At 29.2% G+C, this 23,983-nt stretch overlaps 6 protein-coding genes across 6 annotated transcripts in view; 3 read left to right on the top strand and 3 right to left on the bottom strand.

Annotated features, from left to right (window-relative positions):
- The window catches only part of LOC124419002 (phosphatidylinositol-3-phosphatase SAC1-like), a 3,895-nt gene extending 1,693 nt beyond the window's left edge, over positions 1-2,202 (bottom strand). Inside the window, exon 1 of the mRNA XM_046947090.1 lies at positions 2,197-2,202. Within this exon, the coding sequence (XP_046803046.1) occupies positions 2,197-2,202 (6 nt within the window). The remainder of the gene's footprint in view (positions 1-2,196) is intronic.
- A 2,974-nt stretch (positions 2,203-5,176) lies between these two features.
- LOC111680148 lies at positions 5,177-5,794 on the top strand. The gene is made up of 3 exons (XM_023441773.2): positions 5,177-5,257; positions 5,321-5,406; positions 5,496-5,794. Exons 1-3 carry the CDS (start codon positions 5,195-5,197, stop codon positions 5,710-5,712), a joined length of 366 nt encoding a protein of 121 aa, XP_023297541.2. The 5' UTR covers positions 5,177-5,194; the 3' UTR covers positions 5,713-5,794.
- A 3,235-nt stretch (positions 5,795-9,029) lies between these two features.
- On the top strand, positions 9,030-9,623 carry LOC111680150. The gene is made up of 3 exons (XM_023441775.2): positions 9,030-9,114; positions 9,194-9,279; positions 9,371-9,623. Exons 1-3 carry the CDS (start codon positions 9,052-9,054, stop codon positions 9,582-9,584), a joined length of 363 nt encoding a protein of 120 aa, XP_023297543.1. The 5' UTR covers positions 9,030-9,051; the 3' UTR covers positions 9,585-9,623.
- A 6,586-nt stretch (positions 9,624-16,209) lies between these two features.
- Positions 16,210-23,983, top strand: part of LOC111680147 (anoctamin-2) — a 181,412-nt gene continuing 173,638 nt past the window's right edge. Inside the window, exon 1 of the mRNA XM_046946197.1 lies at positions 16,210-16,266. The gene's annotated coding sequence lies outside the window, so the exon portion shown is untranslated. The remainder of the gene's footprint in view (positions 16,267-23,983) is intronic.
- On the bottom strand, positions 19,714-21,146 carry LOC111680124 (28S ribosomal protein S29, mitochondrial). The gene is made up of 2 exons (XM_023441745.2): positions 21,040-21,146; positions 19,714-20,964 (listed from the first exon to the last, which is right to left on the bottom strand). The coding sequence occupies exon 2, from the start codon at positions 20,955-20,957 to the stop codon at positions 19,776-19,778; it is 1,182 nt and encodes a 393-aa protein (XP_023297513.2). The 5' UTR covers positions 20,958-20,964; positions 21,040-21,146; the 3' UTR covers positions 19,714-19,775.
- On the bottom strand, positions 22,541-23,413 carry LOC111680118 (keratin-associated protein 21-1). Its single transcript, XM_023441740.2, has one exon. It carries the CDS (start codon positions 23,343-23,345, stop codon positions 22,692-22,694), a length of 654 nt encoding a protein of 217 aa, XP_023297508.2. The 5' UTR covers positions 23,346-23,413; the 3' UTR covers positions 22,541-22,691.

Here is a 23,983-nt window from a genome sequence, read left to right as displayed (position 1 = left end):
TATTGCGATACAAATGGTTACAAGTCAATTTTAGACGTTTAAGTCATTTTTTGATGGGGGGTTTGTATGGGGGCTAGGGTCAAATATAGGCCGATCCTTACGAAAATCCCCACTATAGTAGTGTAGGGTATAAAGAAAGTTTTGTAGAAAATTGTATATTAAATATAAGTATAAATTTAAAAGCCCTATTTGGCGGGTTCAGTTGTATGGGGCCCAGGTGTAATAATGGACCGATGTTAACTATTTTCGATAAGATTCCTCTAAGGTACTATAAAAGATCCTGCGCCAAATTTCATTGAATTATCTTCAAAATTGCGAGCTGTAGTTTTATTACAAGTCCTATTCGGGGGTTCAATTGTATGGGGTCTAGGTGAAATAATGGACCGATGTTAACCATTTTCAATAGGATTCATCTAGGCACTATAAAAGATCCTGTGCCAGATTTCCGCCAAAATTGCGATCTGTAGTTTGATTACAAGATTTACAAGTCCTATTCGGGGGTTCTTTTGTAAGGGGGCTAGGTGAAATAATGTACTGATCTAGGTGAAATAATGTACTGATCTATTTTCAATAGGATTCGTCCCTGGGACAATAGAAGATCATGTACCAAATTACATTGAATTATCTTCAAAATTGTGACCTGTAGTTTGATTACAAGGTTTACATGGACGGACGGACATAGCTAAATCGACTCAGAAAATGATTCTGAGGCGATTGGTATAATTTAGAAGCAATATTCTTGTGCTTTACAAACATCAGCACAAACCCAATATACCCTCCCCACTAAAGTGGTGTAGGATATAAAAATTTATTGAAAAGAAAACATTTCTCTAAAAACTTCTTATAAAAGAAAAAAAAATTATCGAAAATTTTCTATAAAGAGAAAATAGAAAATTTTGTATAAAAAAGATATTTATAAAGATTATTTTCTAATTTATCAAAAATTTTCTATAAAAATATTTTTCATAAAATAGAAAATTTTGTTTAAAAAACAAAATTTTATCAAAATTGTTTGTATAAAACAGAAAACTATATCAAACATTTTCTTTAAAATGAAAATTTATTGTTTATTTTGTATTAAAAAATTTTATTAAAAATTTTCATTTAAACAGAAAATTTCAACAATTTTCTATAAAAAGAACATTAACGAAAATATTGTATTGTAAAAGAAATGTTGTCAACACAACTATTTTCTATAAAATGGAAATTTTATCGAAAACTATTAAAAAAAAATGTTTAATTTTGTTGTAAAACAAGCAAAAATAAAACGAAGTACTTCCAAAGAATAACATTTATCACCACTTCAAAAGTAGTAATAAGTGAATTTGTTTACCTTCTGTAGAAGTGGTGTTTATTGACTTCCAAAGATAAATACAATTTTATTTACAATTGAAGATATGTATATATTTTTGTACTGAAATTTTTTTGAATTAAACCCCTTTTTATTTTGAAGTTGATAATAATTGTGTTGATGTCATTTAAGTCAAATTACATAATACAACAATTTCACTTCCTAATAACTTCCAAAAAAAGAACATCAAATTTACTTTCTAAGAATGACTTCAGATTTAGTGAATTTGGAATCAAATAAAAAAAGGAACATCCCTCCTATGACAAGCCTGTGTTAAAATCTTCACTTCTTCAGTTCTTTTTCAGTACTTCCATGAAATAAATTATACTTCTTTCTAGCTTCTTTGGAAGTTCTTTTTTTTTTGCTGGGTATGTTTTGGTCTTACCTTGATATGATTTTTATCCAGAAGCAAACTTTTACATTTATATTTTCTTAATTTAACTTTACACACAACTTTTCTTTCTAATAATTTAAATAATTAATTTATTTAAAATTTTACTAGTTACATATTATCACATTTTTCATCAAATTATTTTTTTTTTCAATTATTTCCACTCTATGATTATTATTTAACTTATTTTTATAAAAAAGGCCATGATGTGACAAATGCCATCCTTTTATTTTTTTAATTTCCTTTAGAATTTTAAACTTTTATAAACTTTACTACAAATAAAACTTCCTCTAACACAAATACTTTTATATTTCCTAGTTTTCATTTAAAAGCTCTGAAATTGTGACTGGTGGTGCCATCTTTACTTAACTTTTAGCTATTTCCTTCATTTATCTCTTCTTATTCATTTTGTTAGCAAAACCTCAAACAAAAACAATTTAACACACGCACACACATTCATTTTATTTCCACACACAATACGACGAATCCCACGAACTAACGAATGGCCACACAAAAGAAAAACAACGACCGGCGTTTTCACTGGACTTTAATCACTTTTTTCACTAATTTCTTAATTATTTTTTACAACTATTTTTAGTCTCATATGTTAAGTAAATGTTTCTTAATATGTTTATGCAAAAATTACAACATTTCGTTAACTTTTAACAAAATTATTTATAATTTTAAGGAGCACTTACACTTGTCAACCGAACCGTACTAAATCTGCGCATCAACTGAAAAATTGCAACAATGAGAGCAAAGCAATACACGAAATATTAAGAGAAATCAAAGCTTAATGTAAGAGAAATTTTTAGTTTCAAATGTACATATGTATGTGTATGTGACTTGTAAAATTAATACAGAGAAGAATAAGTTAAGTGTAAATTAAGTTCAAATTTACATAAAAGGATTGTTAAAACATTGGGGCCGATATTTTTGTAAAAAATCAGTACAAAATTATAAATTAACTATAAATTTAAAAAAAATAATATTTAAAACATACCTCGATAACATTTTCAGTTTAATATTAATATAAAATTGACTGTTTCTAATTAAAATTACTTTGTTGAATTGCGATTTAATGGTCAAACCAAAAACTTGATATAAAAACGTTAACTAAAGTTGATTTAACCGCATATTTTCACAAAAATTAAAAAAAAAAAATAATATACTTATAATATGTTTAAAATTATTGTTTCTATTTTCTTTGTGTTATTTTTATTAAAGGGAAATGCAAAGAAAGTAAGAAATTATAACAATTTCTTTTGAAATTTATTAATAATAATATTATTATTATAGTTATCTGGCGAAGAATTAGAAGATGCTATTAAAATCTTAAATAAAGCTTTGAATATGATAAATGATCAAGGAGGTGATGTTTACAAGTAAGTTTGTGTTGTCGAATAAATTAATTTACCAAATTAACATATTTTGACTCTTTTTACAGATTACAAGGTATAGCTGGAGCATACAAATCCATTTCGAATGAAATTTCTGAACAAAACTCAAGTTATTTACAATGTCAAAAATCTGATCATTATACATGTATGTTGTAAATTACTGTTTGTATGTAGTTAGAAGAATTTGTTGTGTAAAAAGAAAAATAAAGAAGTGTTGACTGTCGACTGATTGAAATGTTTTTTATTAAATAAACATTTTCGCATCGGTTCTTTAAAATGTATTAACAAACATTTCCAGAAAGCTTTCCTCAATCTTGTAGAGCGCCTTTAGAAGAATTAGTTTATGATATGGAAATAGTTGCTAGAAACTCTATGAGGAGATAATGATCTATCTATCTATCTATCTATCTATCTATCTATCTATCTATCTATCTATCTATCTATCTATCTATCTATCTATCTATCTATCTATCTATCTATCTATCTATCTATCTATCTATCTATCTATCTATCTATCTATCTCTATCTATCTATCTATCTATCTATCTATCTATCTATCTATCTATCTATCTATCTATCTATCTATCTATCTATCTATCTATCTATCTATCTATCTATCTATCTATCTATCTATCTATCTATCTATCTATCTATCTATCTATCTATCTATCTATCTATCTATCTATCTATCTATCTATCTATCTATCTATCTATCTATCTATCTATCTATCTATCTATCTATCTATATCTATCTATCTATCTATCTATCTATCTATCTATCTATCTATCTAATATCTATCTATCTATCTATCTATCTATCTATCTATCTATCTATCTATCTATCTATCTATCTATCTATCTATCTATCTATCTATCTATCTATCTATCTATCTATCTATCTATCTATCTATCTATCTATCTATCTATCTATCTATCTATCTATCTATCTATCTATCTATCTATCTATCTATCTATCTATCTATCTATCTATCTATCTATCTATCTATCTATCTATCTATCTATCTATCTATCTATCTATCTATCTATCTATCTATCTATCTATCTATCTATCTATCTATCTATCTATCTATCTATCTATCTATCTATCTATCTATCTATCTATCTATCTATCTATCTATCTATCTATCTATCTATCTATCTATCTATCTATCTATCTATCTATCTATCTATCTATCTATCTATCTATCTATCTATCTATCTATCTATCTATCTATCTATCTATCTATCTATCTATCTATCTATCTATCTATCTATCTATCTATCTATCTATCTATCTATCTATCTATCTATCTATCTATCTATCTATCTATCTATCTATCTATCTATCTATCTATCTATCTATCTATCTATCTATCTATCTATCTATCTATCTATCTATCTATCTATGTATGTTTGTGTGTATGTATGTATGTATGTATGTATGTATGTATGTATGTATGTATGTATGTATGTATGTATGTATGTATGTATGTATGTATGTATGTATGTATGTATGTATGTATGTATGTATGTGTGTATGTATGTATGTATGTATGTATGTATGTATGTATGTATGTATGTATGTATGTATGTATGTATGTATGTATGTATGTATGTATGTATGTATGTATCTATCTATCTATCTATCTATCTATCTATCTATCTATCTATCTATCTATCTATCTATCTATCTATCTATCTATCTATCTATCTATCTATATATATCTATCTAAGTATCTATCTATCTATCTATGTATCCATCCATCTGTCTACCAATCTATTAAAATATGTTGAAAGATCATTAGCTTTAAAACAAACATCCACACAAATCCAGTATACCCACCCGACTTAATTGGTGTAGGGTACAACAATTTTGGAAACAGTGTCCCCACTATAGTAGTGTAGGGTATAGAAGTTTGGTGTTTCTAATTCAATTTCTTCATATAATTAACATTAAATGGTACAACAAAAATATACATGTAAACTTTTAAATTAAAATGCATTTCTACTGTCTGTTTTCGAAAATTTTTTTTTTACATTCATATCTCAGAAATGTTTAAAAATATCGTTTGTGTTTTCTTTGTGGCTTTTTTGTTAAGAGGCAATTCAAAAAAAGTTAAAAACAATTAATGATTTTATATTTTATTTAAATTATTAATTTATTTTCTATAATTTTAGTTATCTGGCACTGAATTCGATGATGCTGTAAAAATTTTAAATGGTGGTCTGACTAAGCTTAAAGATGCAACAGGAGATTGGTATACGTAAGTTTGTATTATTAGTCGGAATTGGATTAGGGTAGACCAAGTCTAAAATACCTATAACTATTTTAATGTAAAATTTTTGTTGACAGAGCACGCGAAGTAGACGCTGCTTTTAAATTCATACCTAATGAAGTGTATTCTTATGAAATTACTGCTTCCGACTATAGAAATGATCGCAAGAATTGCACAATAACGGTAACATATAGTTATGGTGTTTATAACGCTTTGGTAAGTGTACAATGTGGCAGCGAAACGGCAGTTAATAAAACAATCGTAAATCAGGTGAATGTAGAAATTGTTCCGTAATGACTTATATGAACATAGTTTTATTTTGAAAATAATTATATTAATATTAGGGTGAAAAATGTTATAAATAAAGGCTGCTGTAAAGTTTTGATTATGTTCTTTTTATGTAAATAATGGGCTAAGGTATAGCGATCGTAAAAATGGTGAATTTTTAAATCAGATATAACGTGGCTTAAATCTTAAGAAAAGTATAATTTAGTTTGAGAGCTAAGATATTACAAAAATCAAGGAAAATGGAGTAATATTAAGATTTAGAAATGTAAAATTTTGATGCTGGACTAAGTTTTCTCGAAAACCTTATATACCGGTCAGAGATACAAGCCGAAAAAAAACTTATATAGAGACAGGTTTCTATAAAACAGAGATTTTTCAATTTCATAAACGCTTATAAGGTCAATTCCTGAAGAAAAAGTTAAATGGAGCCGATAATTTAGCAGCCGCAGATATTTTCTATAATATGCCGCCGCAGACCTAAAATGGTTGTGCCACCGATCTTTTTGCTTCGACTTGTATCTCTGATACCGGTCAAATTATGAGGCCAGATTCAAATTCAGTGCAGCTTAAACATATCGGTCTCTGGTTTGCAATATTACTATAATCGTATAGCCGGTCATGGCAGACCGTATAATACCTTACAGCAGTCACAAGTACTGATTTTTTGAAATAAAAAATTTCTGTTGAGTATTAACATAGTTTTGGGTTTTAATGGGGGCTAAACTATAGTCGAAAAGTCGACCAAATGTTTGGATATCGAATCGAATCTGGAAGTGTTTATGAATCTATTGCTATTCTATTATACAATTTCGTGAGTTACAAACATTGTTCTAAGCGCATAATATCCTACCCCTTACAGTGGTATGGGGTATACAAATTTGTTATTTCAAATTACAATTTATTGGTTAAATTAACATTTAATGGCACAACAAATAAATTTATATAAAAAATTTTTAATACTACACCTAAATGTACATTAATTCACAAACATACACATGTATCGGAAATGTTTAAAATTATTGTTTCTTTATTCTTTGTGGCGTTTTTATTAAAGGGCAACACAGAAAAAGTTAAAAAGTTTAATGATTTCCTTTACAAATTATTAACTTAGTAATTTTCTATAATTTTAGTTATCTGGCATTGAATTTGATAAAGCTGTAAAACTTTTAAATGCAGCCTTGATTAAGTTTAATGATACAACAGGGAATTTTTATACGTAAGTTTATGTCGAAGTTGTAATACCCAACAATGCTGCCTATAAGGTTCAATTTGATCGATACAAATTTTAAATAAGAAAACCTAGAGTTGCGACACTCAAATACTAAAAAAGGTCTGCCAAGACCGACTTAATTTAAGCATATACAATTTTATTTATAATCACTTAGTTCATTAGTTTTAAAGACAAAATTATATCAAATTCGAAGAAATGTTGAATTCACAAAAACCACATATTTAAATTATTTTTTCCAGAGCGCGCGAGGTAAAGTCTGCTTCTAAATTCATACCTGATGAAGTTTATTCTTATAAAGCTACTTTTTCGGAGTATAAAATTGCACACAAGAGATGTACGATAACGGTAACATATAGTACTGGTGTAAATGATGCTGTGGCAGTTATAAAGTGCGAAGGTGAGAGGACAGTAGCTGAGATAATCGATAATGATTTTAATATAGATATTATACCGTAACATAAATGCAAAATATTGAGATAATAAAACTTATTCGTATCAGTTTTGATAAAAAACAAAAAGATTCAGTCATAGAATGAAAAAGTATTTAAAAATCCTTTAATACAGATTTGTATTTACTTACACAGAGGGAAAAATAAATGTACACGCCTGGTACCAAATTGACACCAAAGTGTTTATAATATATACCTACGTATACGTACGACAAACACTCCATTGTCAATAGTAAGCTTGCACACGTTTAATATTTAGACAACGGATGTGTATAAAATTTAAAATTTGTCGGCAACGAGTGTTGTACTTATGTATATATTTTGATAACGGATGTTATTGAAAAATTATTAACATTTTGGTTTTAATTTGGTACCAGTCGTGTATATTTCCTTTTCCCTGTAAACATAAAATATTTAATTTTATGTTTCTTGTTTTAATATTTTAAAATATTCAAAAGGTACTATTTGAGGAAGGGAAAAGTACCAAAATGTCATCAAATTTTATATGTTCTCACTTAGTTCTAGCTCTACATGCTTAATTTCATAAGTCTAGGTTCAATAATTTAGAAAACTCAAAAAGTACCTGTTGAAAAACGAAAATGTACCATAAAGACCATTTTTATAGGTTTTTACTAAGAGCCCGCTTTACATGGCTAATTTTATGTTTCCAGATTCAATATTATAAAAAAATTCAAAAAGTACCTTTTAAGGAAAGAAAAAGGCTTAATATTAGAAAGTATCATTTGATAAAGTATTATAGGAAATTCAAAAAAGTACCTTTTTGGCCAGTGGACCGCACAACACATTACAGGGAAAATTCATTCTTCAGCCGCACTGTGCGTATGTGGAACAAATTTCATGCAGAAGAATTCCCCGCCATTTTCAATGTGAAAAGGTTTAAATCAAAAGTTCACAAATACTACTCCCTCTTTTATCCCTCCCTCAACCTATTTTCCTAGTTCAAGCACAATGCACTGCACGAGTAGGAGTCATCCTCATAGTGCTGGTCCATGAAAAAATAAGTACTTTTAAAGAACGGGCGGGAACTTAGAGCCCGCTCAACATGCTTAATTTCATGTTTCTAGGTTCAATATTATAGAAAATTCAAAAAGTACCTTTTGAAGAACGAAAAAGTATCAAAAAGTCCACTTTGCATAATTTCATGTTTCTAGGCTTAATATTAAATCAAAAAGTACCTTTTGAAGAAAGAAAAAGTACCCAAAAATTTCCTCTTATATATATTCTCACTAAATCTGGGCTCTTTATGTTTAATTTCACTTTCAATCTTCAGTATTATATAAAAAATTAAAAAGTACCTTTTAAAGAAGAAAAACGTACCAAAAGTCTTCTTTCATAGGTTTTCTCTGTAGTGACAAAAATCTTATTTCTCAAAAACTCTTAAGAACTACTTTAGTACATGGATTCCAAAACTAATGGCAACAAGACAAGACGGATATAAAGGTTGTGTTTGCAAATGAAACATTTCAAAACATACTTTTTATTCCGAAAAATTTCCTGGAATGTAAAGTAATTTGTAATGTTAAAAATTAATTATATTAGCTAAATTGTTTATAAACGCTTAATAAACAGAAAGTAAATAAAATTGTAATATCAGTAAAAGACTAAAATTATAATATTTTAGTATTTAACTGATATGCAGTAGAAATGTATAAAATAATCATTTGTATTTTTCTTGCCGCAATTGTATTGGAAGTCAGGGACGAAAAGGTAAGTTAACACAAGGTTGAGAAAATCTTAAATTTACCTACATTTATTGAATTTTAATTTAACTTAAATTCTTTACCAGTTAAATGGTGACAGATATTCAGAAGCTGTAGACTTACTTAATAATGTTTTGTATCAGTTGCGCCGCAGAAATGGACCTTATTTAACGTATGTTTTGTTTTTATTTAGTACATTTTCTTAAAGTCATATCTTGTTAATGATAAAAATAAACTATTATTGTTCTTTTCTTCGTTGAAAGTCTTATAGGTGTCGAAGCTGCTTATTATTATATACCACAAATCGATTATAGTTTTGATACGCTTATGTTGTTGCCAGGTGGTAATGTTTTCATCGAAATGTGTACAGTGGAAATTTCATTAAATCTACTTGAGAAAAAAACTACTTTAATTATAATTACTTGTAATGGTCAGGAATCGGCTAGACAAGTATTAAATGGAACCATTGAAGTTTGAATAAAATTGAAAAAATGCGTTTTTCAAGCTTTTTACATGACACAGAAATCTTTCAAAACAAGTATATAAAACAATAAAATGGTAGATTATAATATTAATTATTATCTTTTGAACAAAATTTCGAAACAATATTTTAATTTTCATAAATACAAAATATTTTAATGAATAATAAACATTTCAAAGGAAACCTTTAAGTAAATCTAATAATTCTGGATATTGCCTATTATACATTTAAATATGTAAATAAAATAATTGGACTTACCACTTTTTTACAAATAACTCTTTGTCTTCAATATTTTTCTTCACAAATTTGGAAAAAAAAAAAATTAAAAAAACTGATTTATTTTTATATTAAATTTTAATTTAATTACTTTCGCATAGAATTTTCTTTTAAAACAGGCCATAGTGTGACAAATGCCATCTTTAATTCAACTTTATATTATGTATTAAACTTCCTCTAAATTTTAAAGCCTACAACACCACAAACACTTTTCTTAATAATTACCAATTTTTACTTAAAAGCTTTTTTATTTGTGGCTAGTAGTGCCATCTTTACTTAACTTTTAGTTATATCCTTCATTTATTTCTTTGTCTTTACTTCTTAACAAAAGCTTTAACAAAAACAATTTAACACACACATTCAGTAGTCAATTTTCACACACAATACGACGAATCCCACGAACTAACGAACGGCCACAACAAAAGAAAAACAGCGACCGGCGTTTGCAATTTATTTCAATTCGACTTTAAACACTTTTTTCACTAATTTCTTAATTATTTTTTGCAAATATTTTTAGTCTCATATGTTAAGTAAATGTTTCTTAACATTTTTATGCAAAAATTTAAACATTTTATTCACTTTAAAATTTATTATTTATTAATATCACGGAGCTCTTACACTTGTAAACCGAACCGTACTAAATCTGCGCATCAACTGAAAAATTGCAATAATGAGAGCGAAGCAATGCAAGCAATAGTAAGAGCAAATATGTACGTATGTAAGTTTATGTTAGAGAGTTAATAATAAATACATATTTATGTATGTATGTACATATATTATTTCTATGTGCAGTTAACTTAATTTATATTAAAGGAAAAAAGGTACATAACGGGACAATTAAATATATTTCCAATAGGTTTATTGGAAATAAGTAAATACATAGTATATTTGCACATACATATGTACATGCATATACTTGTACATATTTAATATGTATGTACCGTTGTTTGGAGTAGAATTATTTGCATTGATACAAAAAGTATTGCCAATTTAAAATATGCAAAAGAACCATCTGATAACAATAAGACTACTGTAGGACCATATTAGTATATAAACTATACTATTGACTATACTATTGACTATACTATTGACTATACTATAGACTAGACTATAGACTAGACTATAGACTAGACTATAGACTAGACTATAGACTAGACTATAGACTAGACTATAGACTAGACTATAGACTAGACTATAGACTAGACTATAGACTAGACTATAGACTAGACTATAGACTAGACTATAGACTAGACTATAGACTAGACTATAGACTAGACTATAGACTAGACTATAGACTAGACTATAGACTAGACTATAGACTAGACTATAGACTAGACTATAGACTAGACTATAGACTAGACTATAGACTAGACTATATACTAGACTATAGACTAGACTATAGACTAGACTATAGACTAGACTATAGACTAGACTATAGACTAGACTATAGACTAGACTATAGACTAGACTATAGACTAGACTATAGACTAGACTATAGACTAGACTATAAATTAGACTATAGACTAGACTATAGACTAGACTATAGACTAGACTATAGACTAGACTAAAGACTAGACTATAGACTAGACTATAGACTAGACTATAGACTGGACTATAGACTAGACTATAGACTAGACTATAGACTAGACTATAGACTAGACTATAGACTAGACTATAGACTAGACTATAGACTAGACTATAGACTAGACTATAGACTAGACTATAGACTAGACTATAGACTAGACTATAGACTAGACTATAGACTAGACTAGACTATAGACTAGACTATAGACTAGACTATAGACTAGACTATAGACTAGACTATAGACTAGACTATAGACTAGACTATAGACTAGACTATAGACTAGACTATAGACTAGACTATAGACTAGACTATAGACTAGACTATAGACTAGACTATAGACTAGACTATAGACTTAGACTATAGACTAGACTATAGACTAGACTATAGACTAGACTATAGACTAGACTATAGACTAGACTATAGACTAGACTATAGACTAGACTATAGACTAGACTATAGACTAGACTATAGACTAGACTATAGACTGGACTATAGACTAGACTATAGACTAGACTATAGACTAGACTATAGACTAGACTATAGACTAGACTATAGACTAGACTATAGACTAGACTATAGACTAGACTATAGACTAGACTATAGACTAGACTATAGACTAGACTATAGACTAGACTATAGACTAGACTATAGACTAGACTATAGACTAGACTATAGACTAGACTATAGACTAGACTATAGACTAGACTATAGACTAGACTATAGACTAGACTATAGACTAGACTATAGACTAGATTATAGACTAGACTATAGACTAGACTATAGACTAGACTATAGACTAGACTATAGACTAGACTATAGACTAGACTATAGACTAGACTATAGACTAGACTATAGACTAGACTATAGACTAGACTATAGACTAGACTATAGACTAGACTATAGACTAGACTATAGACTAGACTATAGACTAGACTATAGGGTAGACTATAGACTGGGCTATAGACTGGACTATAGACTAGACTATAGACTAGACTATAGACTAGACTATAGACTAGACTATAGACTAGACTATAGACTAGACTATAGACTAGACTATAGACTAGACTATAGACTAGACTATAGACTAGACTATAGACTAGACTATAGACTAGACTATAGACTAGACTATAGACTAGACTATAGACTAGACTATAGACTAGACTATAGACTAGACTATAGACTAGACTATAGGGTAGACTATAGACTGGGCTATAGACTGGACTATAGACTAGACTATAGACTAGACTATAGACTAGACTATAGACTAGACTATAGACTAGATTATAGACCAGACTATAGACTAGACTATAGACTAGACTATAGACTAGACTATAGACTAGACTATAGACTAGACTATAGACTAGACTATAGACTAGACTATAGACTAGACTATAGACTAGACTATAGACTAGACTATAGACTAGACTATAGACTAGACTATAGACTAGACTATAGACTAGACTATAAACTAGACTATAGACTAGACTATAGACTAGACTATAGACTAGACTATAGACTAGACTATAGACTAGACTATAGACTAGACTATAGACTAGACTATAGACTAGACTATAGACTAGACTATAGACTAGACTATAGACTAGACTATAGACTAGACTATAGACTAGACTATAGACTAGACTATAGACTAGACTATAGACTAGACTATAGACTAGACTATAGACTAGACTATAGACTAGACTATAGACTAGACTATAGACAAGACTATAGACTAGACTATAGACTAGACTATAGACTAGACTATAGACTAGACTATAGACTAGACTATAGACTAGACTATAGACTAGACTATGGACTAGACTATAGACTAGACTATAGACTAGACTATAGACTAGACTATAGACTAGACTATAGACTAGACTATAGACTAGACTATAGACTAGACTATAGACTAGACTATAGTCTAGACTTTAGACTAGACTATAGACTAGACTATAGACTAGACTATAGACTAGACTATAGACTAGACTATAGACTAGACTATAGACTAGACTATAGACTAGACTATAGACTAGACTATAGACTAGACTATAGACTAGACTATAGACTAGGCTATAGACTAGACTATAGACTAGACTATAGTCTAGACTATAGATTAGACTATAGATTAGACTATAGACTAGACTTTAACAGATTGAAAGTTCATGAGGGAGCACTCCATTTACTAGACTATAGATTAGACTATAGACTAGACCATATAGTAGTACATATAGGCGAAACTGAAGGGGTTTTCAAAGAAAAATATTTATTCTCTTCGCACAGACGAGCTCTGTGAGAATAAAACAAACCTGTGAGAACTAAACGCACTCACTAAACATCAAATTTTCTTCGCAAAATTGCTAAGATATTACCACTTATTAGTTTTTCTTATCACTTATACTTAATGCTTATTATATTTTTCAACACTTTTCATTTATTTAAAACCCCGAAAATAATTTATATTTTACAAACGAAAAAAAAAATATTTTTTATTCTTTGACATTTTATTTTAATTAAAACTGAAAAATGAAAAGCTGTACATTTTAGTATTGAAAATGAAAAAAAGTATTTTACGTACTGTTTTTAATTCAACATAAAAAATAACAAAAAGACGTGTTTATAATATGTTTTGAAATAAAATATCTTTTCAAAAAATAAATAACTAATATTTTCATTCACTGATATATAAAATTTCATTAATAACACACAAAGAATAACGTCCAAAAAATACATTTTTTATTTACTACCTTTTGAACAACTGTGTTTATTTTTGTGCTTCTACTAATACATTCTCACCAGTTAGGTCTTTGACAGGGGACTTAGGTCCTTGACAATTAGTTTCGCCTATATACTACTATATGGACTAGACTTTAACAGATTGAATGTTCATGAGGGAGCACTCCATTTACAACATATGATTTGATAAGATTCGGTATATTCAAATATAACACTATTACTTGTTTATAATTTAAATTGTCCACACCTGTTGTGTAAATGCAAATAATTCTATTCCAAAAAAAAACGGTATATAGTATGTACATTAATATATATGTACAAATACTTTTATGAATGTACATATGCACATATATGCAAATATATAAAAGTTATGTATATAAAAGGCTATCTTCTTAAAAATTTCCAATAAACCTATTGAAAAAATGTTTATCTTTCCTATTATGCAATTTCCAACAATAAGTACCTTTTCTCCTTTAATATAAATTAAGTTAACTGCACATATAAATAATTTACATAAATATGTATATACATAAGTGCGTATTTAGTTCTCTTCATAAACTTACATACATATGTACATACATATTAGCTCCTATTGTTGCTTTATTCTCCTTTTTGCAATATTTCACTTGATGCGCAGATTTAGTACGGTTCGGTTGACAAGTGTAAGAGCTCCGTGAAATTAATAAATAATTTTGTTAAAAGTTAACGAAATGTTGTAATTTTTGCATAAAAATGTTAAGAAACATTTACTTAACATATGAGACTAAAAATATTTGTAAAAAATAATTAAGAAATTAGTGAAAAAAGTGTTTAAAGTCGAATTGAAATAAATTGCAAACGCCGGTCGCTGTTTTTCTTTTGTTGTGGCCGTTCGTTAGTTCGTGGGATTCGTCGTATTGTGTGTGAAAATTTACTGGATGTGTGTGTTAAATTGTTTTTGTTAAAGCTTTTGTTAAGAAGTAAAAGCAAAGAAATAAATGATATAAATAAAAGTTAAGTAAAGATGGCACTATTAGCCACATATAAAAAGCTTGTAAATGAAAATTTGTCTATATAATTAAGTTTGTTGTAAAGTGTTTTTTTAGTAAATTCTAAAGTTTAAGAAATAGCAAAAGTTTAAAATTTTAAATAAGATCAAATAAAAGATGGCATTTGTCACACCATGGCCTTTTTATAAATAAAAAAAATTAATAAATTACAAAAGTGTTGAAATAATTGTAAAAATTAATTTGATTTGAAAAAATTTTTTGTGGAATAAATCAATTTTTGAAAATTTATATTTACAATTTAACATAATTAAAGATGGCATTGCCACACCATGGCCTTTTATATAAGTATTTATCTATTGTGTAATATAAGTTCTATAGCTTAAAAATGATTAAAATAAGAAATTTGTTTTTGCAAGTTATACATAAAAATAGCATTGAAAGCTCAATACAAAAAAGACAAAAAAACAGGAGAAGCTGTTTAATAATGGTAAGTTCAATTAACTTTCTTAAATAATTTATTATAAAGAAATGTCAAATACACCCTCTATAATGGCCCTATGTGATCACCTTTTCCATCAGGTGGTAATTAAACCCACAGCCAGAACCACAAATTTTCTATAGTTTAGTCTATAATCTACTCTAAAGTTTAGTCTATAGTATAGTTTACAGTCTAGTCTATAATCTAGTCTAAAGTTTAGTCTATAATCTAGTCTAAAGTTTAGTCTATAGTCTAGTCTATAGTTTAGTCTATAGTTTAGTCTATAGTTTAGTCTATAGTTTAGTCTATAGTTTAGTCTATAGTCTAGTCTATAGTCTAGTCTATGGCCTTTTTACTTAAATAAATAAAATTATAAAAGTGCTGTGATAATTGTAAAATAAATTTGATTTCAAAAAGTGTGTTTTTTGGAAAAATCGATTTGTGAAAATATATATTTAAAATTTAATATAATTAAATATGGCATTGCCACACTATGGCCTTTTACCTGAAAGTATTTCTATTGTGTTAAATAAGTTTTATAAATTAAAAAAGTAAAAATAAAAGAGTGATATTTAATATAACGATCACAAAAAAGAAGAAGTTGTTAAATAACGGTAAGTCTATGGTTTAACTTTCTTTGAAAATTTTTTATAAAGAAATATGATATATACACTTGATCTTCTATTGGCGTTGTTCTGCCTTTCATTTCAATTAGGTAGGAATTGAACTCACAACCAAAAAACTTACCTACCAAAGCCACAAATTTTCTATCGAAATTAAATTTTTTTATGACGATTCAAATTTTTAACGAAAATTTAAATTTTGAATTAAATTTATAATATTTGTTAAAAATTCAATTTTGTATAAAATTGTCATCTCTGATTGTAATTTCCCTGCGTTTTGAAACTTTCTTACTGTTCGTTGACGAAGCAACTGGCGTTTTGGAAGTCAGATGGTACAAAAAGTACCATCGGAAAAACGAAATAGTACAAAGATCTGTTTCAATAAATTCTCATTTAATAAGGACCGTGTGTTCTGGTTAACCATTATATAGAATTCATTTGAATAATAGAAAAGTACCGAATAGTTCCCACTTCCAGAATATTATTCAGTCAAGACCATGTATGTTAAAATTAATGTTCCTAGGTTGAATATTTTAGAAAATTAAAAATTTACAATTTATGAGATAAAAAGTACTAAAAAGTTGTCTCTAAAAGGATCTTATTCATAGAGGACCGTGTATGTTTAATAATCATGTGTTTTCAGTTCATATTAAAGAACATACATAGAGTATCATGGTGGAATAAAGTTTACCTAAGTGGAAAGTACACATAAAAAGATTACAATGTTTCCCCTTTTCGCTTAGAAGTATACTTTTCGAGAATTAAGTTTACAAAATGTTCCGTATTTAAATCTACATATATATCACACATAAAACTCAAAGGATTCAAATCTGCATTCATTTATTCCTGAAAATTGTGCTTTAAAAAAGGTACCAAACAATTTACTCGAATTTGGTCCTATAGAGGCCTTAGTACTCGAATTCCAAAATAATATACCAAAAGCTTATTTTGCGTGAGTAAATAAACTACTTTTTGAAATTTTACAAAAGTTAACTCAATGAGTTTGAATAAAATTAAATTTCCCGTTCTTCCCCTTTTTGGTACTTTTTTACCCAGTGAAATAGCAAAAATTTAAATATTACAGAGTTAGTCCGTAATTTAATATGAATAATTTAATAAACCGAAAAAGTTTTCTTAATGTGCTACAAAAAGTACCATAAATACAGTTTTGTCCCTTTTACACCCAAAAAGGACTGAATTTTAAAAAAGTACGAAATAGGTGTCTCATAATTTTGAGAGATGTATCCAAAATATTTAGAAAATTTTGATTATGTTATTTAGTTTAAAAGTTATAAAGGGCTGAAAAAGGTATCAAAATCCCCTTTGTTACACATTTTTACCCCTTAAAAGTACGATTTTTTTGTATCACTAATATTATGTAAGATATTTAAGAAAACCAATTTTAACCGTTTTTTTCCTCTTCTTGCCCGTAAATGTGCAAATTTCCAAAAATCCTCCCTTAGTGGATCTACATAACCAAAAACACATCTAGTGTCTAAATTTCATGATTCTAGGTTCAGCCGTTTGGGCTGTGCGATGATGAATCAGTCAGTCAGTAACGCTACTCTTTTATATACATATAGGTATATAGATTATCACTATTTGCAAAACCATTACAAAAAAGAAAAATTAGAAAATTTAGATTACTTTCATTGTTACACAAAAATTTCTGAAATGCCATTGAAAGCGTCTCTTTGATACCAAAATTTTATATCTTTCCTTTGGAAGAAATATGAAAAAAATCATTAAAACCTCAAAAAATTTCCTTTTTGTACTTTGGTCCAGCTCGCCAAATATTGAGATATGCTATCTTGTAATCAATTAAACTTTAATTTTAGTCGGGTACATCAACACCTTATTTTTCCTCCATACAAACGGGGCCGCCCTAATGTACATATATACATAATACATAATAATTCTAATAAAAATAACCTATTGGAAAAATGTTTAATTGTCCTATTATGCAATTTTCTCCTTTAATATAAATTAAGTTTTTTTGCACACAGAAATAACATACATACATATATACATAAGTTTTATCTCTTTTATATAAACTTTCATACATACATACATACATACATACATACATACATACATACATACATACATACATACATACATACATACATACATACATGTGTATGTACATATTTGCTCTTACTATTGTTTCGCTCTCATTATTGCAATTTTTGCAGTTGATGCACAGATTTAGTACGGTTCGGTTGACAAGTGTAAGAGCTCCGTGAAATTAATTAATAATTTTGTTAAAAGTTAACGAAATGTTGTAATTTTTGCATAAAAATGTTAAAAAACATTTACTTAATATCTGACACTAAAAATATTTGCAAAAAATAATTAAGAAATTAGTGAAAAAAGTGTTTAAAGTCGAATTGAAATAAATTGCAAACGCCGGTCGTTGTTTTTCTTTTGTTGTGGCCGTTCGTAAGTTCGTGGGATTCGTCGTATTGTGTATGGAAATAAAATGAATGTGTGTGTGTGTGTTAAATTGTTTTTGTTTAAGGTTTTATACTAAGAAGAAAATGTATAAAGTAAATGAAGGAAATAGCTAAAAGTTAAGTAAAGATGGCACCACCGGCCACAAAAGAAAAGCTTTTTAAATGAAAGTTTGTTGTAAATTGAGTTTGATTTCAAGTAAAATTAATGAATGCTGCTGATATAACAAAAGTTTAAAATTTTAAACAAAAGATGGCATATGCCACACCATGGCCTTTAATCTAAAAAAAATGTTGTGTTAAAAATAAGTTTTTAAATTAAAAATATTTAAATTCAAAGTTAATCAGTTTTTTTTTTTTATAAATTAGTTACGAAAATATCTAAAAAAATGAATATAACGAAGACAAATAGGAAAATATTTTTCAATAAAGGTAAGTCCAATTACCTATTTCTGTAACTCTGTACATGTTCATTTGTACTAAACAAAAAAACCTATTCGGCCTAGAATTTATGTACATATGTACAAACATCCAGCCCAAAGAAATATATCTCGTTCTCTATCACCTTGTTGAACGCTCCTTATCCGATCAGAAAACTAACCTTCCGTAGGTCACAAATTTTTTAACGAAAATAAAAAATTTAATAAAAGTTTAAAAGTTTAATAAAATTTTAGACTTTATCGAAATTTCAATTTTGTATAAAAATAAAATTTTTAATGAAATTTTAGATTTTTTGGAGAAATTTCCATTTTGCAAAATATTAAAATTTTTATAAAAGCTCGAATTTTAACTAAAAATTAAAGTTTCTATCGATTCTGTATAATGATTTAAATTCTTAAAAAATCGATTTTTAATTAAAAATTAAATTTTCTTTTAAAATTTTAATATTTTAAAAATCAGAGTTGTTTCCGATCAAATAGCTAAAACTTTATTGAGTATAAAAATTCATGCTTTTTACAAATTCAAGCATTAATAATTCACTACATCAATTAATATTATCATTATTAACAATTTAAATAACTATTGCATACATTTCACCGCATAATCTTACAATGATCTCGTTAACAACATCAATTCGTAGGGATTTTTATTACTTAAAAATTTCAATTGATCCTCAAATCCCTCAGGGGTCTTCTGAATCCAATGACGATCCAAGTAGTATTGTATACAACTATGGAATTCCTTATCGGTGTACCCTTCAATGTGTACGGGAACAAAGGGATCTAAGTGTTCGAAACCCTTACGGCCCAACAGATAGCGAGGTAAATAGGAATCCATATAACCTTCAGTCATGGCTATTTTATCTACCGATAAGACACAAACACCATTTGTCCAATTGTAGTTGGTGATATCGAGGAAGGGTTGTGTTAGAGTGATTTGTTCGGGTTTCATTCTTTGTTTATTATCACCAAATATACGTGTTTCAGGATGGAAGAAGGCATTGTAACCATCAATAGCTACCATTACTTTACATTTGCCATTGCTGGCATGCTGTTTAATTTCGCTTAAAAGGGCAGCTATGGTTTCCGAAGCAAACTTTATGCGTGTAATGCCATGTTCTATTAATTCTGATAGAGAACTGCCGGCAGGTGTAGATTCACGTTTAGACCATACATATTCTTGGGAGGTTTTCAAATCCAACGACTGCAATAAGGGGGCATTTTGATTTTTGAAATGCAACAACCAAGCGGCCGCATCAAAAGGCAAATCTATAAAACCCTCCTGAGCAGCATTGGCAGTTTCCTTGGGTCTCTTCATCCAATTAGGAGCCCACGGTACATGCACCAAAAGAAAACCATTTTGGTGACCATAGTGTATAACATGAGCCATGGTCAAAGATTTGCCCACACCATTCTCACCATAAAGCACATAGCGGACGACAGGTTTTGTGAAATCCGTATTCTCTATATAGCTAATAACTTCCATGGCCGGCTGTCTAACCATTAGACAGGCTTCGGTAAAAGTTTTCACTTGTGCCTCAAACTTTTTGGGCAAACCACCACCGCCAAACAATTGTTTCTTTACCTCCGCCGGTATTGTGTAGAATTTGGCTTCATGAATATTTGAATGCTTTGCGGTATTTGTTTCATTGGTGCGGTAATCAGTTGGCACTAATGCGGCTCTAAGGGAATTTTGTATTTCATTAATATCGACCGATGCTGCCGCAGTTCCTGTATGACGTTGTATGGCCAACTGTGGCAATTTTCGTAAAGATTGACGAACAAACATTTTTGCGCTAAAAATTATTAAATAATTTATTTGTTTTAATTGAAATTTTTGATAAAAAAGTAAAATTTTTAAGATTTCTCACTATTTTGTTCTTGCTCGTGCAGTGGTGGAAAGAAGAAGAATAATGACAATCAGCTGTGTGTAGTGTTAAAGAGCTTGTGTGTGTTTACAGCTGTGAGGTGTGTTAAACTACTTAACACTAGATGGCAGTAGATGATAGAATATTTCAAAAGTGTAACATATTTTTAGGAGTTTTAAAATAAATAATGGTCTGTTATTTTGTGAAAGAAAAACAAGTATTAATGTATAGTCGGGCATTGCTGACCTTTTGATAATCTACATCTGTCAGTATGTTAAAAATTTGGATTGTTTTTAAAAATTAAAGCATTTAATTTGTTTTTTAACCTTATTGCGAAATATTTTTATTTCTTGTTGACAAAACAAGTAATTTACTACAAGAGAGGTGTAGGGGTAAACAATGGCTTATCCTTATAAATCTCGATAAAGAAATTTACGTCTACTTCAAAGTTATTTATGTTGATTTTAATCGTTTTATTAGTGATTATAAGTGAATTTTGAGCTTCAAGTGATATATTATCAAATAAGGCCCGATCATTATACAAATCAGTAGTGTCATATATAGTTCTCTAAAACTAAGTCTTGCTGATTTTTGTTGACGTAGTAGAATATTTAACGTAATTATGAGCGCAAAGGCCCGATCTCGGTACGGTTGTATGGCTAAATAATGGAACGTTTTCAACCATTTTCAATAGTGTTCGTTCCGGAACCAAATAAAGTGTAAGTGACAAATTTCATCGAATTATGTTTAAAATTGCGATCAAGAAAGTGATTCTGAGACTTTAAGGTTGGTCTAGTACCAATATTTTTGGGTGTTACAATTATCAGCACAAACGTATAATATCCTTCCCACTATAGTGGAGTAGGGTCCCCGTTTCTTTATAAAATCTGTATGTCTGTAATGCTGATTGAACATACCCCCGGGGCATGCTTCTTTGATCTTGGTGTTACTACCAGTAACTCTAGTCTGCCGCGACTACAAACTGGTGATGATCAATTGCAACAACCTAGGCCTTTCCTTGGAATAGTTTTACGTCGAACCAGAGAACCATATAAACTGGTAGCACGGGAAGCCCGCAGGGGAATAATGTCCCCTGCGCGGAAAAATAGTGTATATGATACAGAACGTCGTGTAATAAGCACAATGGGGCAGAGTACTACCTATAAATAACTCCAACAGGAAGGCGATCGTACAATCATCTATAGAATGTATATAGTACATTAGTCCATGCATCCGCAGAGTTAAGTCCACAGCTGGCCGATCTCTTGTAATATCATAACTCCTTGTTGAATATCCTATAGTCTGTTGGTCGAAAGACATTGCGATTAGTATTAAAACAAATTTCCTTTTATTTGAATCATATTGGGAATCAGCCAAGTTTGAATTCCGTAGAAGATTATTTACATGAAATCAAATATTTTCAAAATTTGTTTTTGATACAACTATTTCTTTTCGATGTTGCGATTTAATTATAAATGCACACAAACATTTAACAAACACTTTATTTTATTAATAAACTTTAAAAAATTTCAACACTTTATTCGTAAATTACTGACTGGAGAGAAATAAAACATAACAAAGAAAGAGTATTTAAAATAAATAACAAAAAAAAAAAACATGATTCATGCAATTCAGAAATCGTTTTCATAACAGATTTAACACCAATCGGAAAAACCAGCAGGTTGACCAAAGCCCAAACCGAAACCACCACCATAACCGTAACCAGCACCGGCACCATATGAAACAGGAATACTAGCACCATAACCAGCACCATAGCCAGCACCATAACCACCACCATAACCAGCACCATAGCCAGCGCCAATGCCATATGAAGAGCCGAAACTACCGCCATAGGAACCAGTATAAGCAGGAGTAACCAAAGGAGTAGTTGAAGTAACAACGGGAGTGGAAACAGCGGTTACAACTGGAGTAACTACTGCCGAAGTTGATACAGCAGGTTGGTAGGCAATAGAACTGCCAGCATAACCAGCACCATAACCGCTAGCATAACCACCACCATAGCCGCCGGCATAACCGCCAGAGTAGCCACCACTGCCGGGTACTACAGTTACCTTAATAACTTTGACATTGTTGCCACCATATCCCGCGCCATAACCACCACCATATCCATAACCACCGCCATAACCGCCACCATATCCATAACCACCACCATAGCCAGTATTCAAACTTCTGCCATAACCAGCTGCACCGCTAGTTGTGCCTCCAATTAAAAATCCCAATTTATCGAAGGTAGCCTGAGCTGGTGACAATGCAGCTACTAAAGCAAAAACACATACGAACAATTTCATTTTAAAGTTGTTGGTTTTTCTTTTGTGGTTTAAAGTTGATAAAATTTATATTTCGTTTCCAAGTATGTTTTCCTAATGGAATACTTGAGTTAACTAATGTCAATGTTGGGTCACATTGTGGATTATATACTAAACATTTAGTTTCTGACAACAATGCTTACATTGTTTTATAATTCGGTTTCTATTTTTTGTACTAAGTGTCTCCGAAAATTACATTTTAGTGTTTTTTCCTATAAGTCTAGCTAATTGTTTGCTAACTTGTGGTTAAATATTTCTCGAAAAAAGTTAAAAAAAAAAACAAAATCCAAAAACTAAATTTAACACTTATTCGTTGAGTTAATTTTAGTGCCGTTTTGTTTAAAGTAGAGAGATACTAAAAATAAGGTGAACAAACGTTCTAAGAATCAATATTAAATTAATAATCTATTCTAAATAAGTGTGTGTTTAATATTAGGGCGATGCAGTTGTTAAGAATTCACAATAAATAAAAGTTTGTTCAGTTTTAGTTCAGTTCTATTTCAGTTTTAGTGCAGTTCTAGTTCAATTCTAGTTCAGTTCTAGTTCAGTTATAGTTCAGTTCTAGTTCAGTTCTAGTTCAGTTCTAGTTCAGTTCTAGTTCAGTTCTAGTTCAGTTCTAG

Source organism: Lucilia cuprina, chromosome 3, assembly GCF_022045245.1.
Source record: "Lucilia cuprina isolate Lc7/37 chromosome 3, ASM2204524v1, whole genome shotgun sequence".
NCBI classification, from domain to species: Eukaryota; Metazoa; Arthropoda; class Insecta; order Diptera; family Calliphoridae; genus Lucilia; species Lucilia cuprina.
Note: the sequence above shows the minus strand (reverse complement) of the source record. Positions and strands in the feature narration are given on the sequence as shown.